This window comes from Cupressus sempervirens, chromosome 3, assembly GCF_028749045.1.
Source record: "Cupressus sempervirens isolate cs-2001-9-10 chromosome 3, ASM2874904v1, whole genome shotgun sequence".
In the NCBI taxonomy this organism is placed as follows: domain Eukaryota; kingdom Viridiplantae; phylum Streptophyta; class Pinopsida; order Cupressales; family Cupressaceae; genus Cupressus; species Cupressus sempervirens.
Window position 1 is genome coordinate 892,439,647 of NC_143120.1, and position 23,063 is coordinate 892,462,709.

A 23,063-nucleotide genomic window follows, 5' to 3' on the forward strand; every position below is an offset into this window, starting at 1 on the left:
GGGCATACAGTTAAGAACCCGGAAAAAAGCCGCAAAGGCACAAAATCAAATATATAATCAAGCGTGCTTTTCTCAACAAATGGGCTTGTATTTATAACCTCCAAATCCCCTTTTGTTACCAAAGTGTAATGTCACTCAAGAAGCTTCATCACACAACATTAATTAGAAGCTTCCTTTAGATTCTCTCACTTGGCTTTACTAATTAATAAATGGCACTTTCCAATGATAAATCAACTCTCAACTTAAGTGAAATTATAAAGTTAAATTATAACTTTATAATAAGCCATTTAATAATTAATAATAATTTGGCCACTAAAAATATAATAACTCTCAAAATACTCATCATTTAAATATGTCGTCTGAAATAGGAGTCATACCTATTATTTCTCCATGTGACCAAATGGACTTTCCAAAAATAGAAGGGTTCATCTCGATTAACACCAATTTAACACAAATAGTAAGTACACAAAACTAAGCCCAAACGAAGTGCGATCTGAGCCAAACAAAGATCAACCTATAGCTTACTGAAATATGGAGAAGATAAGACCCTCCCAAGCCAAGCCACTGTCACAGAAGACCCACTATCCACAATGATTAGCTTACAAGGATCACAATAATAGGCTAATCCCTAAAACTTTTATGCTAGCAAAATTGGGGACATTACAGAGACCCTTAAATCCCACTATAAGCTCAAAAGGATCGTGTCAGTTAGCTGACCAAGCCAATTGCAGGAGCTTGCTAAAAATGGGGATATCACACTCTCTTTCCAATAAAGTGTTGCACACCTTCTCACAACTTGAGCCCTTGAACCCTTTGTAGCCTCATTAATTGATCTCACCATTTTTTGCCCAATTGGTAAGCAGACAACATTAAATGACAATGTATTTGCATAGATGCAACTTGTTATGTCTTCCTCAGCAATGTCTCTAGCTTCTTTCTAAAATGATGTTTCCAAGGGCCCCTTTCTCTCTTATTTGGTACCGATTCTTAAGGTGCATGAAAGAATGGATGGCCCTTTGCGGGGTTTTCGTTGGGATTGGAAACTGAAGCCAGAGATGATGTCTTTGTTTTCTTTCCAGACTTTTCCAAAGGCTGAGAATTTTCATTCTCAGTTGCTTCATCTACTTGTTTTTGCTCTTGTACATAATTATTCATAATGGGGTTTACAAGAAAGGCTTTAGGTAGCACCCCATTAACTCGTGGCTTCCTTGTACAAAATTTAATATCTTTTTGAGGAAAAAATCACAAATGTCCTTTTACTCTATTATAAGAGCTACTGAATTCTTCTTTACAATGACTACAAATCCACACAAAACCTCCTCCACTTGGAATTGGTTGAACCATTTCCACATTTCCACAATAAAGAGCATCTGTCTATTTTGAAGCGGAACTTTCTAGTGCTAGAAGAAGAAACACTTTCCATTCTATGAATTACGAACACTTTTTGTTTATTTTGTTAAAAAATGCAAAAAAACTTTTGGAAACAAACAACAACATAAACAAGTTGCAAAACCCTACCTGTTATCTTTGTTAGTGTTCTTTTAGGCTTCATCTCCCTACAAGTGATTTTTGTACCACTCTATTTGGTTTGTGCCACTCTTTTTGGTCTACTATATCTGTTAGTGTTATTTGCAAGCTTCAGCTTGATACAAACTCCGCCGCCTTCAAAAAACTCACGTACTCGTAGCAAATGAAATACTCAATTTCAAAAAAAAAAATATAACATATGCCATTTTAGGTTTACAAAGGACAGATAGACCTGAAAAGTTCAAAAAAAAATTAAAATGTCAAAATACAACGTGGCATGGGAATTCGCTCCACATTCATTCCAATTCTATTTGGGCTCGCAGACGATGTGAGCATGTCAATGAAATTTGCTGAAAACTATGGTAGTAGGATTCAATTTGGTGAATTCAGATCGAATTCCTCAAGTTTTCGACGACTTTACAACGAATACAAATCGAATTTGATTTTGGTACGAACTGAATTCCAACTTCCATGCTTGGGAAGCGAATGTGGTAATGTAGAAAAAATCTATTAAAAGTTCCAATGACACCAAATTAATCCCAAATCCTAAAGCCAGCTGATTTATTCCATGAAAAAATCTCAAGGCAGCTAGCGAATTAAATCACAGTTGCAATATTATCTAAGCTCTTTGCACACCTAGCCTCATGGATTCTAATGAGATCAAGATATAATTAATAATATACAGTAATTTAAAGTTATAACTACCATGCACTATTAGCAATTCAGAGTAACGAAAATCACCCAAAAATCGCGTGAATCGGCGATTCAGCGATCAGATTCATGGATGGTGATTTTTTTGGAGTTGGAAATTGCCATCATCGATTTCATCGAGTGAATCGCCTGAATCGCCCAAATCGGCGATTCATCAATAAAATCGCCCAAATCGCTTGATAAAATTGCCAAGAAATCGCCCGTGGCCAGTAAAGTATGGACTTGTAAAATTTAAAAAAATCACTTGTTTTTTTTACTTTCTTTTTGACCTATTCTCTTTGTTATAACCCTAAAGGGCCTGCTATTTGTTTAACATGAGTAGAAAAGAGGAAAAGTGAGAGAGAAGAAGAGTAAAGAAAAGCCATAGGTTTCTAATTGGCAAGAAGGAAGAGCACAAAAGAGATCAGCAATTCATTTGGAGAGGCCATCAATTGCATTGGGAGCATTAAGGAGCCAATCTCAACACTCCTCAACTCATTTGCAAGAGGTAAGTGCTCATTTTTATTTTGCATGTTAGTGTATTATGCATTTTTTGTTAAATTTTTAGTGTATTATGCATTTTTTGTTAAATTTTTATAGTTTTCAAGATTTTTAGTTTACATCTTGAATGTTTTTTATTTTTACTAAGTTGCAAACTAGGGTTTGTTGTTTTGTAGCTTTTATTAGCTTCAAACTTTGATATTTTACATAAAAAAATTTATTGCAGCAGTCTTTGCTTTCATTTTTCGCAAATTCGCAATGGGTAGAAAAGATGAATGTTGGAAATATAACGAAGAGTTTCCTAGAAGAACCAAATATCAAACAAAATGTATTTTTTGTAAAGAAAAAATAACTTCTTGGGGTATTTATAGATTGAAATACCACACTACTCCTATACCTGCACATGATGTTACAATTTGCACTCACCAAACTCCTGAGGCAAAACGCACTTGCTTAATGGCATTAGAAAAAATTGAAAAAGACAAAGCCAATAGGAAAATGCAACTTGAAGGGTTAAGGGGTATTGGCTCCCATGTTCCTGCATCCGCAGCCGCATCCACATCTGCATCAGCATCAGCTTCCGCATCCGTAGGTTGTGTTGGAGAGGGTTCTTCTAGGCCTCCTTTTTATCCTAGTTCTTCTACTCGTGCTAGTGTTAGTGCTAGTGCTAGTCGGTCACATACTGAAACAGAGTCCCACACCAACCTATTGCAGCCTAGAGTGCGGAAAAACAAAATGGATAGTTACTTTGTGCCCCGCAATACTCCTAGTTCCCAACCCACGCTTGAGGGCATGGGTTTGAACAAGGAGATTCATGATGCTGCCAAAAAGGAGATATGCAAATTTTGGTACTTTTGCAACATTCCATTTATTGCTGCCAAATAATTGATTCTTTTTTCTTTGTTTTCTTTAAAGTTAAAATTAAAAGTAAAAGTAAAACTTTAATTATATCTACTTGTTTTATAATTTGAGCCTTTGACATCTAAATCTTTATTTGTGACAGGGCTCCTTATTGGCAGAACATGATAGATGCAGTTGCTATTTGTGGTCCAGGGTTCAAAGCCCCAACTGAGGTTGAGTTGAGCGGATACCTCTTGGATGAGATGGTAGAGGACATGAGGGCTGAGCTCGAGGAGAACCAAAAGGAGGGGATTGCAAAGGGTTGCACCATCATGACTGATGGTTGGACAGATAGGATGAATAGAACACTCCTCAATTTTCTTGTATCCTGTGGAGGCGATTGAGGCTGAGGCTGCAGTCGAGCTTGAGGATGATGTTGAGGATGATGATGACTATGAGCCTGAGGCTTGAGCTGGAGCCTTGTTTTTATATTTTGTTTACAGATATTGATACTGAATCATTGATAAACATATGTTTCAAACTTTCATGGATCTTCATCTTAGATTCTTACATACATTTATGATTTGATGTCTTATGGATCATCTTACATACATTCTATGATTTAAATCATTATGATCATTTGATTTCTATTTACTTCAGCTAGCCTACAATTTACATTTTAGATAACATAGTTACATATGTGATGGATTTTATGTTCCATGTTTATGTATGTTAAGTTTTAACTTCTATTTGATGATGTTATAGTGTGTTTAAGTTATATTCAATAAAGGGTGCATGAAATAAGTTTTAAATTGTTAAAATCTTTAAATTTAAAGGGTTTTTTCAAATTTGTTGATTCATCGCCGATTCATTGCCGATTCACGATTCGATTTGGCCGATCCAATTCCGATTCTTGTTACTTTGACTATTACAGATGGCCCTTTAATAGAAAGCAACACAAATCCCTATAGTTGATAATAAAGTAGTTTAAAAATCTATACTATTATTGAATATTAATAAATATTAATAGAATAAAAGCAAAAAACAGTACAAAAATGCAATTATACACAATTAATTGAGAGTTGGCATGGCCAGCGATTTATTCTCCCAACAATTGAGATTTTTTGGTCAATGGGTTTCAACAATGTTTTTGTGAACTATCAAGTTACTAATTGGACAGAAGCGACAGTTAATCAGCAAAAAAAAAGTGTAAAAACTCGTAGAAACCCTAAAGGCAATGCCAATGGTAGAACTTGCCAAAACATCACATGATTCTCTATGAAATCAACATGTGACACTAAACATATAGCTGGGAAAGTTGGATTTGAAGTATTGCGAAGTCTTGAACTATAGCAAAGTTGCAAAGTAGAGTGGGACATAGCTGATTATAAACAAAATTTTCCTCTCTTTCTACAATGAATATATTGTATAGCTTGGTTGATACTATTTCCTTTTCAACATTGATTTTGTTTGTATTAGTTGTTGCAATATAAAACAATAGAAGACTATAATAGAGTTGCCTTCTTCATTGGTTGCGATATGATCTAAACAAGTGAGGCAGTAAAGTTGTGCATTGTTTATTTTGGAGAAAACAAATAACCCTACATAAATAATTATTATCATTTTAGTCTTGTCAATTATGACATGTAAGGTCTTACAATTAATCCATTTAAAACTCTACTTAATATTAAATTAAATAGTTCATGCAATTTAGTTTCTATGTTTAACATATATATTGTTGTTTTGATATTTACATGTATATATATAACTTCACATGTGTATATCATGTCAACTTTTTATACAATTGTTTGTTGAGCATATATAATAAATGGAACTAGAAAAAATTCTAGAAAATGAATTCTACTTATATGAAATCGATATGATGAAACATAATCACTTTCAGCTACTTGTTGATAGAGACTACCTTCTTGAGTGGGGTTGGACCTGTTATGATGCACTGACGGGAAAAGAGGAGGTAGATGAGCTCAATCATGAGCTTGAGGTGAATATAGAGTCATTGGAGAGCGCCCAATTGACTCAGGAGTCATAGTCATGGTTAGAGGAGATCCCTGTGGAGTGGAGGCATGCACAATCATCACCAACTACATATATAGTCTATCTTCCTACAGTGGCAGTTGGTGATAGTTTAATATCCACATCTTGTAGTGAAGAGATGGCTACATCCATTGGTAATACAGGTGCAATACTTTCGAAGGAATTGAGGACTTTGGTTGAGAGCAAGAGACAACCCCTTATTGCATCAATTTCTCCTTAAGTTACTGCTATGACAGTTGATGCTAGTCAGATTATTGATAGTTATTGATGCTATTCATATTGTTCCTACTGTACAGATTCATTTATCGAGTACCTACTTGAGAGTTCAAAGCTTCAGGAGGACTGTTTAGAGCTAGTGATGGTACTCTCATCTGAGATTCTTGCGACATCCAACTTTTGGCGGGAGTGATTGTACATACTTTGACTATAATGCTTCCTCGGAGAGATTTTGTGGTTGAGTTTGTAGAGAGGGTTACTAGAGGCATGCCCAATAAGTTGTTTGTGGTTAGAGATTTGAAATGTCCCCAATATTGAGGTTAGTTGGGGACAAGTCCTACTTGCAAAAGAAATGTCAGAATTTAAACAGTAATAAGTCCAACTCTACTATTCTACCCTCTATCCTAAACCCAACCTTAAAGATGTCTCCAGATTGGGATTTCTAACCCTCCTGAGGATCCCCAGGTCTTGAATGATATATATTATGTTCCCATCTCTATGTTGCAAAGCCCTCTGTTAAGTTCCCATCTCTATGCTGCAGATCTCATATGGGTTTTGAGCAACCATTCAGTTTTTTGATTCATGACTGTTTGGGTCTTCAAGTTCCTTTTGATTTTCCTCCCATATATAGACTAGCATTCTTGATTAGGAGTATAGTTTGTGGAGATGCTTTGAACATCCAAAAAATATTTTGGATTATTCATATTTTATTTGCATGTCAGAGCAGAATTATCAAATATTATTATACACATAAATCTCAATCAATCAATCATATTGAAACTAAAAGCAATGTAATTACCAGCAGCAACTACTATTAAGACAGACAATGATAAAGAAATTTTAAGAGGCCAGATTAAATCACTCAAAGAATGTGACTAAAAGTCAAAGTGGTGATCTATATTTTAAACTTATTTATGTGCAAAAAAATGAATATAGGCAACAATCTCATATGAATGGAGGAGTGTCTTGACAGAAACGTTGAAGATAGAAATAGAAATTGAAAAGAAAAAAGGGCAGAGCAGATGGTGTAAGTGTGAGAAAGTGTAAGAAATAAAATTAACAATATAGTTCATGGACGATTAGGATACCCAGTCAACAATGACAGCAACAATAATAATTAATAAATATTAATTCATAATGATAATTTGTGATTTCTGTATCATACTTCCTGAGATGAAATGAAATTTGGTGCAGAATCATTACTTATAGTTTGATATATGGACATCATTAAATCAGAATTATATGTGGGTGTGTGAGTCTATCGTATCGCTCTTATCTTTCATTACATTTGTTTAATTATTTCACTCATTTTACTCATGATTTAAGCCTAATAGAACCAAGCCACATGTTATAAAAATATTTAAAAATATCTTTCTTTTCTGGGCGAGGAAGCCTATGGATGCTCCCAGTTGCCTTGTGGGTGCCACTCCGATGCTCTGGATGCCTGAAACTTGCATCTATCCGCAACCAGGTGCCTGTGAGCGGCATCTGGGTGGCACCCACAACACACCCATCTGCCTCTAGCTGTTGTCTGTATCCACTTCCACATCCACCCTCTAGGAGGCTGAATCGGTATCTTAGATAAATAACGAAACTAATCTATTTAATAATCGACAAACTCTAAGAGGTCCAAAGGGGCATTACATTGCTCTTCTACAAATCAATTTGGTGCAAGTACGAAATCTGCAGTATACTCATCCTTTCTCCACAGCAATAGATTCTTATGTGCGCTTAATACAAGTAAGTAGTTTCTTCAAAAACAAAATAATATAATCACTCAATATAATTCGAGATTGATGATCTTATTTTCTCTTATATCAATTTTTTGAAGAAACAGCTAATGTATTTTCATGTCAATATTTAAATAAACATCCTCAATGAATATATCCATAAAAATTGTAGCTAAAATAAAGGGGCTATAAATAGTGACAGCCAGCCCCTTTTTTATATCAATGTCAAACTGTTATTCGTATGTTTCAATCAGAGTTGATCCTAAATGGTGTTCAACAGAACAAGTTCCAGATAGCCCAAAGGCTATCCTACAATACGAAGATATGATGCATTTGCCCTCTATTCTATAGTGTTACCCCGAATTTCTGGGATGGGGGGACAAGTTACCAGGACGACAAATTCTTTTTGCCAAAATTGGGGATGACAAGGGATGGCAAGGGGACAACTATATAAAATATAGGGAAATTTGCAAATTTACATGATACTCATGAAAATGTGGATAAAGCATGCAATTTAAACATCATAGAATCTTAACATACAAGTTTACAACATATCATTGTTTCAAAACACAATATGCATTCAAAATTCAGAAATTGGAATTCAAATTTCATTGCTAATATCATATATGCATTTGATAAAAAAACAATGAGAATAAGTTTAGCATACAAAACCAAAATGCCCAAAGGCCAAGTCCTGCCACATATTTCATGTTCAACATAAAAATCAAAATACATAAAAACAAAGCACACTGCTGCTCCTAATCCAATTCTGCCAACTATGCATCAGAATCAGAGTCATTGAAAGGCAGAGAGGGTCAAAAGAATAGCTCTGTTTGAAGCAACAAGCGTTGAACGGGCAGGGTGGAAAATAACTATTATGGCTCATGAGCGCCTACGATGACCAACATCTTGGTATGCTAATGTTTATGTGATTGAAAAGCTAGTTCTATTATTGTATATAGATACTAGTGTTGTGACTGTCATTTGGTTTTGATTGTTTAAATTGATTACCATTTGTAATTCTTGTTGCATGTCCAAATCTACAATCACTGAATTTGTTTCATCATTTGTATTTTAACCTTCTTGTCTTTATTTTAACCTTGTTGTCGCTGTCAATGAAAGAGTAGAAGTTAAAAACTTGAAAATTGTATGCCTGTGAAAAGAATGGAGAAGATCAAGCATAAGCCATGTTTTTAGCTTTTTAGAGCGTAAGAAGGTGGGGCCCACAAATTGACCCCCAAGGAGGCAAAATGAATTGGCATTTCTTTTTCCTTTTTTTTTTCCCTTGTGTAATATATCAGGAACGAATGATCATCCCTATTACTTTTGGGGACATCTACAACATCCTCGACCATCCCTGATAATTCCAGTTGTCCCCCTTCTTTTTGGGTGACATTCCCAAGTTTCTAGGATGTCCCCACCAAATTTTCAAAAATCGGGGATGTGGGGGAACGTTCCCTAGCTGTCCCCAAGTCCTTGAAACATCGCTAGTACTGGGACGGGGAAAATAGGTCAGGGACACATCCCCAAGTAACCCAACTATTCCATTGCTTCCCTACAATAATCTGAAGGGGGGCCTGCATAGAGGTTACTTTTGACTGACAATTGTTAATCAGTCATCAAAACTATATCTTGTTTTGTTCAAATAAAATCTGGCTACCAAAATTATAGTTTCCCACTTGAACACCTTCCCTACTATTTGCAAGGGTAGTCAACCGTATTATTCAGGTGCTGATTGTTTAGTCAAACCCCCATCTATATATGAGTCTTATATTTGACTCAAGCTTGCCCATAAAATAGTAGGGTGGGTTGGGGACTACTAATATAGAAATCAAATAGAGTCAAACCTCCATGGAAATTCTAGACCACTATATTCATCTGAAACAAACCTGAAAGGATATAAAATTGATGAGTGTTCCCCATGCTAAAGGAAGGATAGAAGTTCAGATGGCCGTATGGGTTATGTCAGGAGGGCCCCTAAACTTCTATGGTAGTGAATAGATTATGGTGTTAGCATGTGTTGGAATCATCGTTACCATTATACCAAAAGCTCGAGCTATTAGTGAACATCACAACATCCAGACACAAGGATCTATGGGAGGCAGTTAAGCAGATGTCACAAATCCATCGGTCTATGCTGAACAATACCTTCACATAGAGTGGACAAAGGCACCAACCTCCCAACAATCCCCCCCTTAGCATGACCCGAGGGATTTGAACCCGTAACCCAATGCTTTGATAACACTTGTTTGAATCACTATTGTCATTACACCAAAAGCTCGAGTTGTCAATGAACATCACAACAACCAAAGACAAGGATCTACGGATGGCACTTAACAAAATGTCACAAATCCATTGGTCTATGTTGAACAATACCTTCACCTAGATGGGATAGAGGCACCAACTTCCCAACAACATGTTGCGTATATTATCTAGTTTTGTCATCATCAACCTATAGCAATAGTTTCTCACCCCTACGGTTCCCACTTGACCCCAACTGAAAGTGAAAGGCTTGGACCACCCAAGAAACTATCTTATGGGGGTAGGCTCAACAGAAGCAAGGTTTCGGTATGTGCTTCAAAGATAAGAAACAATGAGAGAAGAGTGGGTGAGCCAACAAGGGAAAATAAAAGCGCTCTTCAAATAATTAAAGATATATAACCCTTGGCAGTATTGGTACAAGGTCGAGAATAATACTGTGGCACTCGAGAAATATGAAGTTATATTAAGATTAAATCTTGTACAATATCACTCTAATAGCTTCAGCACTAATATCAATGAGAATGATAGTCTTATTAGTACACTTTTAACATGTCCTAACAATCTTGTTCATATTTGTTTGATACTAATATTATCAATTGAAAGCCCTTTTGACAACTATGTTAACTTCCAATACATCAATGACAACATTTCCAACATCTATAACATTAACATGTTTCATTTTAATTTTCTTTGGAATCACAACCTGAGGCTGATAGATCAAAGGGATTGACCTACAAGTAAGGTGCCCAATTTACATAAAACAACCCAAAGAATAAAGTTTGAATGAGCTCTATGGTAGATATGCATGTTTTAAGGCATTATCATAGAAAGAATATATAGTAGTGGGAAGCTCACATTAACTTTATTATTAACACATCATTTTCTATAATTTAAATACAATAAGACTCTGATCTTCAATTACATTTGCTATTGTCCTCAATTTTCACCTCCTTTTTATAAGCACTTGTTCTTTCTCTTGTAGCGTAGATCCCTTAGCGTCTCCCTCCAGCAGTCCCCAAAACTCTTGTGGTGCACCCTTTTTCCTTCGCACCCCCTTTCCTACTCCTTCCACTTTGGATTTTGGCTTGTTGGACTCCCATACCTCTACCCTTTACAATATCCCTAGCCAAGTCCCCTTCCATCTCACCTCAACTTACCAATGCCATCTCATCACCTTCACCAACATTTATGAGGCTATTAGAACCATAAGCAATAGCAAAGTGGCTAATTAGGAACGGTTCCAAGTGGAACAACTCTTCAAGCTAGGTATCTCAGTCTTGGGTTCTTTTTTCACAATACTCTTTAATAGAGTGGTTTGCATGGGTTTCCCCCCTTCTTGGTCACGACACATCATTCATTTGATACACAAGATCGAGCCGGTTTTGGACCTCGACAACTACAGGACCATCATGGTCAGACACACTTTCACCAAGCTCTATGCTACTGTTTTGCACGCCATCATCTTCAGAGGGCTTGATAGACGACAACACTGTGCAAGGGTCCATGCCAAGTTCAAGGCAGACCTTCAAACTATGGATCACATTTTGACTACTCATGTTAGCACTGAGAAGGCTCAACACTGCTTGACAAAAGCCTACTCCTTCTTTGTAGACTTTAGCAAAGCTTTTGATTTTGTCCCTCATTTGGCTTTGTTTTAGAGACTTAGACACATCAAGATCCTTGAGACTATTATGACCACTATTATAAGATTATGCGAGAGTGTGGTTGGTCCATTTAGGAGTCCTCAGGACCTCTCTGACACCATTCAAAGCACTATTGGGGTGAAGCAAGGCTTCCCGCTCTCCCTCACTTTATAAGGCATCTACATCGACGAGCTTAAGGCTTTCCTCTAGGACTTCTCCCTCCCTAATGATGGTTGTCATTTGCACCAAGTTCTTATCTCCATTCTTCTTTTTGCGAAAGATGTGGTTCTCCTGAGTGCCTTCAGCGTCTCTTGGATGGTTCGGCCTCCTTTTCTGACTCGAAACAACTCATAGTTAACTTAGGCAAGCCTCACATTATGGTCTTCAATTGTTCGAAGACCTCCCATTTGCACTTCTTTGTGGGTATGCAAATCACCATCTCATCTACTTACACCTATCTACGCATCAAATTCTCGAGAGCTCGCTTCAGAATGAGACCGCCTATGTAGGCCAAAGTTAATAAAGGCCTAGGTTACCTTGCTCTTCCTTAGAGACAATGTTTCTAGCATAACTTCCACAACAACATATCCTAGATGTCTCTTATGGATTCCCTGATCAGACGGACTGTTCTTTATGGCTCAGTGGTTCGGGGGAACTCCCTCCTAGCCTTTGACAAGGCTTTTGTTGTGAGGGTTCAAACCATTCTCCTTCAAAGTATCATTGGATGTCACCAAACAACACCTACTAGTATCATTTTAGTTGAGTTCAGGGTTCACCACTTAAACTCGGGGCCATCTTTGATTTGACCAAGTTTCTTCATCGGCTTCAAGGGTTTGCTATCTCTAAAGAGGATGGGCACAGATATTCTTACTTAGCTTAACGCTCCTCTGAGACGATTGTGGCAAATGACCCCACTGTTAGGGCCTGGTGCTAGTATGCTCAGGCCTCTACTCTCTTAGGGTTGGTGGGAATTGATATTGACAATCTACCTCCCTTCCAGTACTCTCATTGGATGCTTGTTCTCTTCTCCACTTTACCCAGTTTGACTTGAACAAGCATCAGGATGGACATAGGAGGTATATTCACACGACCTGGATTGATCACCCAGGGGGCTCTGTCCTAGGATGGCCTATTGTGTTGAGCACTATATTGACATTCAGGATGGTATCATTGTGAGTCCCTCTTATGTTGAGTAGTGTTGGACACATGCATTGCATATTCTTCTAGGCTCACTTAGGGTGGGATTCACCCATCTTCGCATCCAAACCAACCACCAGAAGACAAAGATAATTGGCTTGGTCAGCTTTGTGACTTGGACTTGGCTAAAACAGACTTACACTTTATGTTCCACTGCCACATCTATTATGAGAATAGTAGGAGGTTTTGTTGTTTGTTGAAGGATTGTCGATCCTTAGATTCCTTTTTCAGATACACCAATCAGCGGTGCATGGTGCTCTACCTCTAGGAGCCTACTCGTCTTTGTTATCACAACTAATAGCTTCGGTCTTCCTCGAGACCTAGGTCAATTCAGCTCACCACCTCTTTCACATTGGTGCCCTTCAAAAGTGGCACCAAGCGTTTGTTGAGCCCTTCTACTTCAATTCATACCAGGCCCGTGAGACCTTGTAGAGACCACACACCCTAGCAACAGCGCTCCACTCGGTGGTTTTTGGCAGTAGTCCTAAACCCCCTCCTGCCCTAGTGGTACACTTCCGTTTTGTGGTACTTCCCTATGGATGAGGATCCCTAGTTGGTCATCCTCATAGTGGTGATTTTGTTGTTTTCTCTTTCGTTTCTCAATTGCTTGTTCATTCCTTGGGCACCATTTGGTGCCGCAGCTATTGGTTGTCTCTTTGTTGTAACTTGTAATCCCCTAGATCCTTTTGGTGCTCTCTTGTCGGACATTTAATAATTTATCTTTATCTTTATCTTTATCTTATCCGCACATCAAAATTTGAAACAAATTATATTTTCATATTCTAGACTTCATTTTCTACATATTAATAAAGAATTGGTTCTTTTATCAGTTCCCTCAAAATTAAGGGGGCTAGCATTTTTAAATTTTCAACATGTGTCAATTAATTTTGAATATTTGTTAAAAAAATAATGAATTGAATTATGCGATGTTAGCCAACTTTCCACAAAAGGGATTCAAGAAATTATGAAAAAACAAGTCAACATTTTAGGGAGAACACAACTCATACTAAGGTATTTATTTGACAAAAATAAAACCACTTTACTGTGCCTCATATTTGAACCTCTCAATCTCCACCATGTTTTTAAAGAATTAGTATTTTAGAAACAAGTATTTGAGAAGTGTTAATCTTCTTCATACCATATTTTAAGATTTTGAGCATGGATTACTCAAATTACTCATCAAAAGTCATTTTGTGATTCAAAACACAAAAGGACACTTATAACCCATTTTTGGTCCCCATTTGCATGCACAAACTCTACATGAAATGAAATACATTGAAAAGAAAGAGCCTAAATGACCTTGTACTTGTGTAGTGCAACCTTCACCCGATCATAAAAGATGGAGGGCTCAATTAGTCATGAGGTGATTGATTTGGACAATAGTAACCCATAGAAACAAGAGTTAACCCAATAAAAACTCTAACACTTTGACACATGAGATTGCTAAATTTGAAAAACAGGTATTATGCAGCCCAAAACAAGGCATTGAATTCAAGGAGATGGTAGATGAGGATTAGGGTTGTCCTAAGAAAAGTTATTGTCTTCTAGTTCAAGGGCAAAGTTAAGACACCAACTGACAAAAAGAAGCAAGACCCCAGCCATCAAGATATCTAGGGAAAAGAAAAATGCTAAGAGTTGACACTTGAATGAAATTATATTTTTTTATGACAACGAAATGTGATTTATCTCATATTATTGGCTTTTGTATTCACACATTGATGTGATCTTATACACCTTTTTATTTAAATCTTAATGAAAAAACTTCACTATCATTCTATAAACACACTCCACACACTGCATCACAATGTTTCACATCTTATTTATGTTTTTTAAATAAGTATTTTTCTGATTTAGCCAAGACAGCAAGTTAGAGCCAATATTGTGTTCGCCAAACCTTGCTGAGTTACAAATTTTGAAACTTTGAACAAGAGATCTATTTTTTCATAATACTGGTGTTTTTTGGAAATTGTAACCACGTTTTACAAACAACCCATTCAGAATAGAAACTTTAATAAGCCTTGAAAGTTTGGAACTATACAAACTTTACTTGTCCCATTATGCATTTTCCTAGTTCATGCAAGAACTCTGATTAAATTATCATAATGGATTATTATTAAATATTAATCAACAAATCCTTATATTGGTTTAATAAACAGTACATTTTTAGACAAACTGCATGTAAATTTCAATAGAATAATCATACATAGTAAAAGGAAAGTGACAAAAAAATTGAACAAATAAAATTCTTAAGTAGTTTAAGGAAATGTATAATACCATTTGGATGTCTCAATCGGCTGAATAAGAAGCACAGAAAAGAGACAAAAAAATAAGGACAAAAATTAACATGAGATCAAAATATTGCACATTTTCCAAAAGAAAGAATTTTTAGCATTAACATTTATTTCATTATATACCTCAAAACAGATATTTCATTGCAAAAATCCTCCACATTCTCCACTGTCAAATCTTGCTCAAGCAAGATCTTTATTGCAACTTCTGTTCCTCTCCACACACCACGGAAAACTTCTCCAAAGGAACCTTTACAGATATAATTAAATAAAATCAAAGACTAAAACATGATAGCTTAAGATCTTTGAAACAAACAACTTAATTTCAACAACTATATAGTTCCAAACAAACAATTAGATGCTCAAAAAATGATCACCTCAAAATGACTAATATTGGAAAACTTTAAAAGGAATGCGGACCTTGACTATACACTGTACATGAATTCCTAAACTATTCAGTACCTGTGCATATTCCACCATGTTTTCAGAATACCACATGTATGACAGGAACAATATAAGAATGAAACATCCTGAAATGCCTTATTAGATGGTATGCTGTCCAAGTCAACCCTTGTCTACAGAGGTTCAGTGTCAAGCACTACACCCTTAAATCACACCAGAAACATAAGACGAGCATACTTATTGTTGTAGAGATATATAGGGTAGACAATCAAAAATCTACTTAACAATATGCATGACTTCTCAAAAAGGTAACTAGTTTCAAATGCTTCCCAAGTTATTAACCTCCAATCCAAATATAATTGACTTTCCCTTAGAATACGCAAAATTTAGTTGTTTCCAATTCATAACTGTTCCAAATCCGATATCTAGTATGAAGATTTCAGATAAGGATAACAATAAATTTAGAAAAGGCTGTTATGCCTCGAATATACATTACAAAACCTATTTGATAAAAAATGAGGAGCCATTCATCAACCATGTCGTTTATCCAATTCCATGGAACACAATTCTGACATCATCATCCAAGCTTATAAAAATATCTTAATGTATTTTTAGTCTGTTAATGGGGCTCTGTTACCAATATAACTCCTTTTTATGAAGTTAAGTTGTTGACACATCATTTGTTCCTTATCAAAGCTAATTTGTAATATACTTGAAGCTGCAAACAAATGTTTTACAACCAGAATTTATAGTTAAAAAACACAGTACCCATTTTAGGGCACTAATGGCAATAAACATTACAGGAGTGGTCAAATAAAGTTAAGATTGAATATTGAAATTATGAATACCTACATGAACTTTATGCCATAAAAGGGTGTAACTATGCCATAGTGGTTTTGAAATTTGCCCTTTTTTAAACATGCCTTGTCAACAAACCCCACAATAATGATATTATACACTACTATAGGCATTGTTTTGGATATTTTAACCAATGTTACCTGGAAATGGGTTTCAACCCATAAGGCCCACATTTAGGAAATGGAAACCATTTCATGGACAGGGATGGCAACAAACGTTTCCAAGTTGTCCCCAATCATCCAATAAAATTGGAAACTGTCCTACAAATTCAGGGATGGTCAACCAAGTTTACTATTTGCACATATCATCCCTGGGACAGATTGCCATTTCCGACACCAAAAGGATTTTGAACATTTTTTAAAAAAAATTGCAAAATCTTTTACCCTTCTGCGGGCTCCATGCCTCATGTCACACCTAAACAATAATAAATGTTAAAAGATCAGTTTGAAAACTATTTATAATGTTCAATTTTATTTTTGTATTTTCTCTTGATGCAATAGTTCACTGTGAGAGGACGTCATTGTGCATCATGACAGGTCTGCAATTGAGAGAAGAGGTCAATGTTTTAAGAGAAGATGTATGTGTTGGACTCTTTGCGTGCTTGGTTTCTCCAAAGACTTTTTTTTGGAGAGTTTTTAGGAGCATTTGTAGAGGAGAGGCATTTGACTTTCAGACACTTTTCATTGTTTCAATGAATTATATCTATGAATTTGTGAAATTGAAATTTGAACTCACATTTTATTCATTTGATGCCATCCTATGTTCCTATTCTATGATGATTTGTTTAATTCAATTGATGCTATGTTAGATGGTGATTCAATGAATGACATTCATCGTTGATTCAAGAACTTTAGAATAATTATAAATATTATTATTTTGCTACGATGAATGTTACAATGTTATGTATTTTTGAAATTCATAAATATATTTGAAATTTCATATATATATATATAGTAGTTGTCCCTTGTTGTCCCCTGCTATGACAGGAAAAAAAAACGCCTCAGAAACTTGTTTCTCCATCCCTCTGTCCCAGAAACTCAGGTCAACAGATTATAAATAAAGTCCTTTTAATTATATAAAGAAATAAAAGAAATTAATATACACAAATGAAAAAATCTTGATTAGTGAGATTCAAAATGCACAATGTGTATGACAGAAAACTATGAGAAAAAAGATGCCCTCGAAAAAAGGAAACAAATCCTAATGCTAGTACAACAATAAAAGAGGAGGAGAGTCCTTGAAAGTTGATATGCAAAAGAAGCCATGTAGGTAAGCAACCAAAATACTCAAGTGTGTTGCAAAACAATGCAAATGAATGCTCAAAGTGAGTTGCCTTGTTGGAACAAATCCATAGAAACAATATCTAGATTGATAATAATTGGTTTCAGCAACTTGATGAGTACATTTGCAAGAATTTAGAAAACTCTCACTAGCACTAAGAAATCTTTTCAAAATTCACACCACACAAAAAAATCCAAACTTCATACCAAAAACCTCAAACCCGTATAAAAATATGGTAGAGAATTTCATCTCTTCGGCAAAAAGTCCACCTGAAAGGTTCAAACACGCACAAATAACCTACAACTATGAGAGCTGACCAACTAGGGTGGATCTTTCACCATTGAACCAAGTAATCTAAATGGGAGATTTCATCCTAAAATAGTCAAGGTATGAACTTCAGAAGAAATTCCAGATAAATAACAATAATATATCAACTTTAGCATACCAAATGAGAGCCCAAATGGCCCTTCTATAAATTTTGTAATGTCCCCGTTTTGGTTGACATTGTTTTGCGTGCCCGATCAGTCTGTCATGGACTCTCGTAGACTGGTGGTTGTGATGAGAGAGTCATTCTGGCGTATATTTGAGGATTGGATGGCTTATTATGCTCTTGGAGATATTATTTTATCATTACTTTTTATATGCGGCCTACATGTTATAATTTTAAGTTGAGATTGCACTTTTATTTTATAAAGTTATTTAATTATAAAAGTGCATTATAATGGGATTTTATAATGGATGCTTCTAGAAGTTCTTAGTAACTTCTTAGAAATGTGAATAAATAGAGGGCTTGGCCTCTCATTTGGACGGACGGGATTTGATAATTCAACTACATTCTCTTTGAGCATTTGTAGCACCATCCAGGTCTGCAAATATTCAGCATAATCCTTGAGAACGATACCTCTCAAGAGATTGCATAACTGAGAAAGTGAAAGACCTTCTAAAGGGTTGCACTTTGAAAGTGGTATTCAGCAATTTCAAGTTGAGCTTAAATTGTATACTCAGACTACTTGAGGGTTTGATTTCTTCGAAAATAGCAGAACCGAACAAAAAGTAGGCCGAAAAAGCAAAGCAAAAAAGCAAATCCGAAAAAAAGCGCAGAATCGACAAAGCAGGTCCGAAAAAACAGCTCGAAAAAGCAGATACGAAAAAGCAGATCCGAAAAAGCAATTCGAAAAAGCATTTCAAGTTGAGCTTCATTGAGTTTTCAGACTAGGGTTGAAAGTGAACATCTCTGGAATCGTTTTGGTGAAAAGATTGCATCATTTTTGTTAGAAGGGTTTTGTAAAGTTTGGGACAATATTTATGCACAAATCTGATGCAGAACTGGTCATTTTCAAAGATCAGATTGGGAGCATATTTGGAGTCATAAATTTATCATACTTGGTTGGAAATTCAAGTTGCCAATTTCTTTGCATTCCTAAGACCTGGGTGATTCAGACTAAGCTTGATTTAGCACCATATGGAGAAGGAAACAATTTATACTAAAATCAAACAGGGCCGTACAGGTACGGCTGTACTTGCAGACCATACAGTTGCTGGATTTGGGACAGATTAAGGTTGCAGCCTGATCACCGTATCTTCAGCATATAGACAACATTGTTGCATCATTCCCAACAAATCGATAGTTTCTTGAGCAGTGTTACAACCTGAGCGGCCTGCACCCACTCTATGTTGGTCTGCAATTGTTTAACAGGATCTTGCATCACCATTTCTAGGCTTACATACATATCATCAGCCCTGTGATTTTCTGTTGGGTTTGCTGAAGCTTTACTGAGGGCCTGTAATTCATTTACAGAGACTGTTGTTGGCAGCAAAGTGACCTGCAAATTGTTTTGGAATTCTGTATGAAGGCAGGGACATAGCTGGGAGCCTTCCTTAGCATTTGGAAGGAGAATATGGTCAGCTTGTTCAGTTCTGACAGCATCCACTATGAACAGGTTCTTTGAATGCAATCTGAATTTGGAGTAAGTCCATTTCAGCACAGTATTTACTTTCCAAAGAATAAATTGGTAGAATTAAGAATTGTTTGTTATCCATTGGCATTGCTTTATATCCTCTATTATTGCTATTCTCCAAAAAATCAAAAGGGAAGTAAACACAAGTAGAACATACAAATATTTCTTTCAGCATTTTATATCTCAGCAGTGTAGTTGATTGCTTGCCAAGTGTTTGATGAAATTGCTTAGCACATATTCAGTATGTTACATTGCACAGTTCAGACTACATGCCAAGTGTTTGACGTAATTGCATAGTTCAGCGTTAGTAGTTTTTAGTGACCTTTGAGTAAGGGTCATTACAAATTTTGAGAGCAACTTACAGAAAAACCATTTTCTTTTTGCCACTTTTTCAGAAAACAATTTTTTCTTTTTCACTATTTTTTCAAGCAAACGTTTTTTCTTTTTTTAGCTTTTCAAAAGAGAAGCACATTTTTGATATTTTGTTGTTTTTCGTAAAAGTTTTTTTTTTCCTTTTTGTTGCTTTTTGACAAAATGCATTTTATCTTTTTAGAAAAGGAAAACTCTTTTTGTGTGACTATGTACAAGAAGGCAACTATATAATCCTCCCTCCCTAATATTGCTTGTCCTTAAGCAATTGCAACTCTCAATGTTGTAAAATATTCTCACTCTGCCAAGTACCATACTCCACTAGTAAGTTGTTCCACTTCACTAGGTATTCCTTGACAATTCCTTTTGTAAGGCACACTCTCAAAAATCAATCCATGCTTTAGAAATCAATATCAGCTTGCCTTCATCGAAAGGAAGCAACTCTATACAAGTCACATTATGCACAAAACCCTTTTGAAATGAGATAGATGAAAAACATTATGCACCTTACTACTCTTAGGTAGCTCAAGATCATAAGCTACCTCTCCAATCCTCTTAGTGACTTTGAATGGTGCATAGTAGCAAGGCTTAAGCTTCTTTGAGCCACTCTTGTCAAGAATGAATTGTCTATACGACTACAATTTCAGACAAACCATGCGTCCTACCTCAAATTCTTGCTCAATATCGTACAAAACAACATATAGATTTTGTTAATTTGGGTATGTATATTTTCTGATCGCATAATGTCTTGACTCCTCTAAAGAAGATTTTTTGCTTCTGAGTACCCTACAAATACCAAAAGTCAATGAAGCTAGGACATTCATAACGATATAAGGCCATAAAGGAAACATATTGCTAGTCATGGAAAGTGGCGATGTAACAAAACTCCCCCAAATGCCATCACTCAACCCATGCTTTCTACTACCTTGAAAAATAATTGCGTAGGTACCCCTTCACCCCTTTATTTGTCTACCAATTGGTTTAAGGTGAAGACTAGTGCTAGCAATCAATTTAGTATCACACAACTTGAACAATTCCGACCAAAACAAGTTTAAACTTGTTGTCCCTATTGCTAATGATATTCCTGGGTGTCACACGATGTCTAAACACCTCTTTGAAGAACAAATTTTCCATCTAAATTGTTCAGTACCCTGCTGAAATAGAGAAACAATGAGAAATCTTAGTCAATTTATCTACTACCACAAAGATAAAATCCTTCCCAGGCACCTTGAGAAGTCATGTGATGAAGTCTACTGAAAACATCAATGTTCCACTGGGTTTGGGAACATTTTCTTGGAGGGAGGAGGGAATGTATATCAAGAACAACGGTACTTGGGGTCTAAGATTAGGCATGCTAGGGGGATGGCAAGTAGGGGAGTGACAATAGGGAAGCAATCTTGACAAAATGCCAATACATATAGTATTAGCACTTGAAAAGTTAGTTTTTAGAGGATAAAAGTTGTATAACATAATAACTAGAGTCTAGTAGTATTCAAATGACATGTCAAAATTGAAAATATGAAATATAGCCATTGCAATTGTCACAACCCAATTTTTGGCTCAATTTAAAAATGTTCATATAGTCGTTGAGGTTTCATGTGAAATCAGTTGACAGGTAAAATTAGTTAAGATCATGTGAATTGATAAGATGGTTAATTGTTACAATTTTATATGAAGATGACATGTTAGTTAATCGTTATGATGTTTTTATATTATAATCTTGAAACCGTGGAAAGTTGGTTATTCATCATAAATTCATGGGAAGTGAAATGGAATTTAGTCGTTATTATGGTTTATGAATAATAATTTGTTATAATAATTGTGATTATATTGAGGAATATGATATTATCGTGGCGAATTTGTTTCCTTGTAGGAGCACATTGAAGGGGGGGGAAGATAAGATAAGAATACTAATGTCCAATAAAAGACCACAAAAGGTCTATGGGACTGAGAGTTTACAACCAGATACCTAACAATAGCAGGAGCACCAAACGGTGTGAGAAAAGCGAACAACAACAAGAAATAAATAGAAACATAAAGAGAGAGGACAAAGAGAAGACTAGGAGTCTTTCCTTGCCAAGAAGAAACCAGTCATAGAAGGATAAGACTATAAGTGAACAGGAGCCCTAAACTATCTCTGTGAACTTGTGGAGTGTTGCTGATGTAAGTGATCGTTACGACGTAAGTGATCGTTACGAGATCTGATAGATCTGGAATGACTAGCAGAACTGGTAGAAGCAACCGACCTTTTCACACCCCATAAAGGAGATAAGGGTGCAAGAAAGGCAGTAATAGGCTGATCAGAACAATGTCGGTGAGGAAGTAGCGACTGTAGAGTACTATCACCGAGCAGAGTGGCTTCTAGAAGATAGACCGCAAGACACCACTAGTCATAATAACTGAAGAAAGAAGAAAGAGAAAAGCATCCCCCGAATAGAAAATAAAATCTCCCTCTAATCTCATAAAAGATAGGGCATTGGAAAATAAATTGAGTCTTTGTCTCCACCTCGGCTAAAGTACACAACTTACAGATCTGTTATTCTCTGTCAATATGATGATTTGTCTGAGCACAAAGATGGTGAGAACCAACTCTGAAAGATCCCAAAGAGATACAAAGGGTATGACTACACCGTCCAGAAAGGTAACTACGACGGACAATAATCCCATCACTGATCTCCAGAAAGTGACCCACATTGAAGGCCATTCTCCGACGTAAGCCACCATGAGGGTTAGTCCAAGTAGTAATAATATATTGTCTATAAATATCAAGTCTGACATACTCATTTAACTCCTATCTAGATGCGAGGAGATGAGCAGGGGCATTCAAAGTGAACTGATAAGAAGGGAGACGATCAATATCAATCCCAATCGAGCTCAACAGAGAAGATGCCTGTGCATACCAACAACAAGCCCAAAAGCTAGTATCGAAACATGCAATAGCAACCGAAGAGCAACATGCTAGATAGGAATATCTATCACACTCAGCAATCGAATCCACAAAACCATGCAGACAATGAAGGAACCAAACAAGATCAAATATAGCCACTAGACTGAAGCGATGAGCACCAAAATTGGCAAGAATGATATTGTGAGGAGTGAATCTGTGACATCGAATGATTCGATGTAGAAGCAAGTCCAAACCTGCTCGATCGAGGCCAAATCAAAACGAAGGAGAGAAGGCCCCCAAACCAATGAGCCATAAAGAACAGTCAGTTGAACAAGGGAGTCCAAGAGGGATAACTTGGA

General features: G+C 36.2%; 1 protein-coding gene across 4 annotated transcripts in view; it reads right to left on the reverse strand.

The window, feature by feature from the left end:
* The window catches only part of LOC149569670 (putative serine/threonine-protein kinase SIS8), a 311,948-nt gene that overhangs the window by 31,348 nt on the left and 257,537 nt on the right, over positions 1-23,063 (reverse strand). For all 4 annotated transcript variants that reach the window (XR_016362787.1, XM_089822389.1, XM_089822391.1 and 1 more), the window contains exons 10-11: positions 15,076-15,199; positions 14,936-14,955 (exon numbers count right to left, since the gene is read on the reverse strand). Coding sequence is in view for 3 of the 4 variants with exons in the window: in XM_089822389.1 (XP_089678515.1) it covers positions 14,936-14,955; positions 15,076-15,199 (144 nt within the window). In the remaining variant the exon portion in view is untranslated. The remainder of the gene's footprint in view (positions 1-14,935; positions 14,956-15,075; positions 15,200-23,063) is intronic.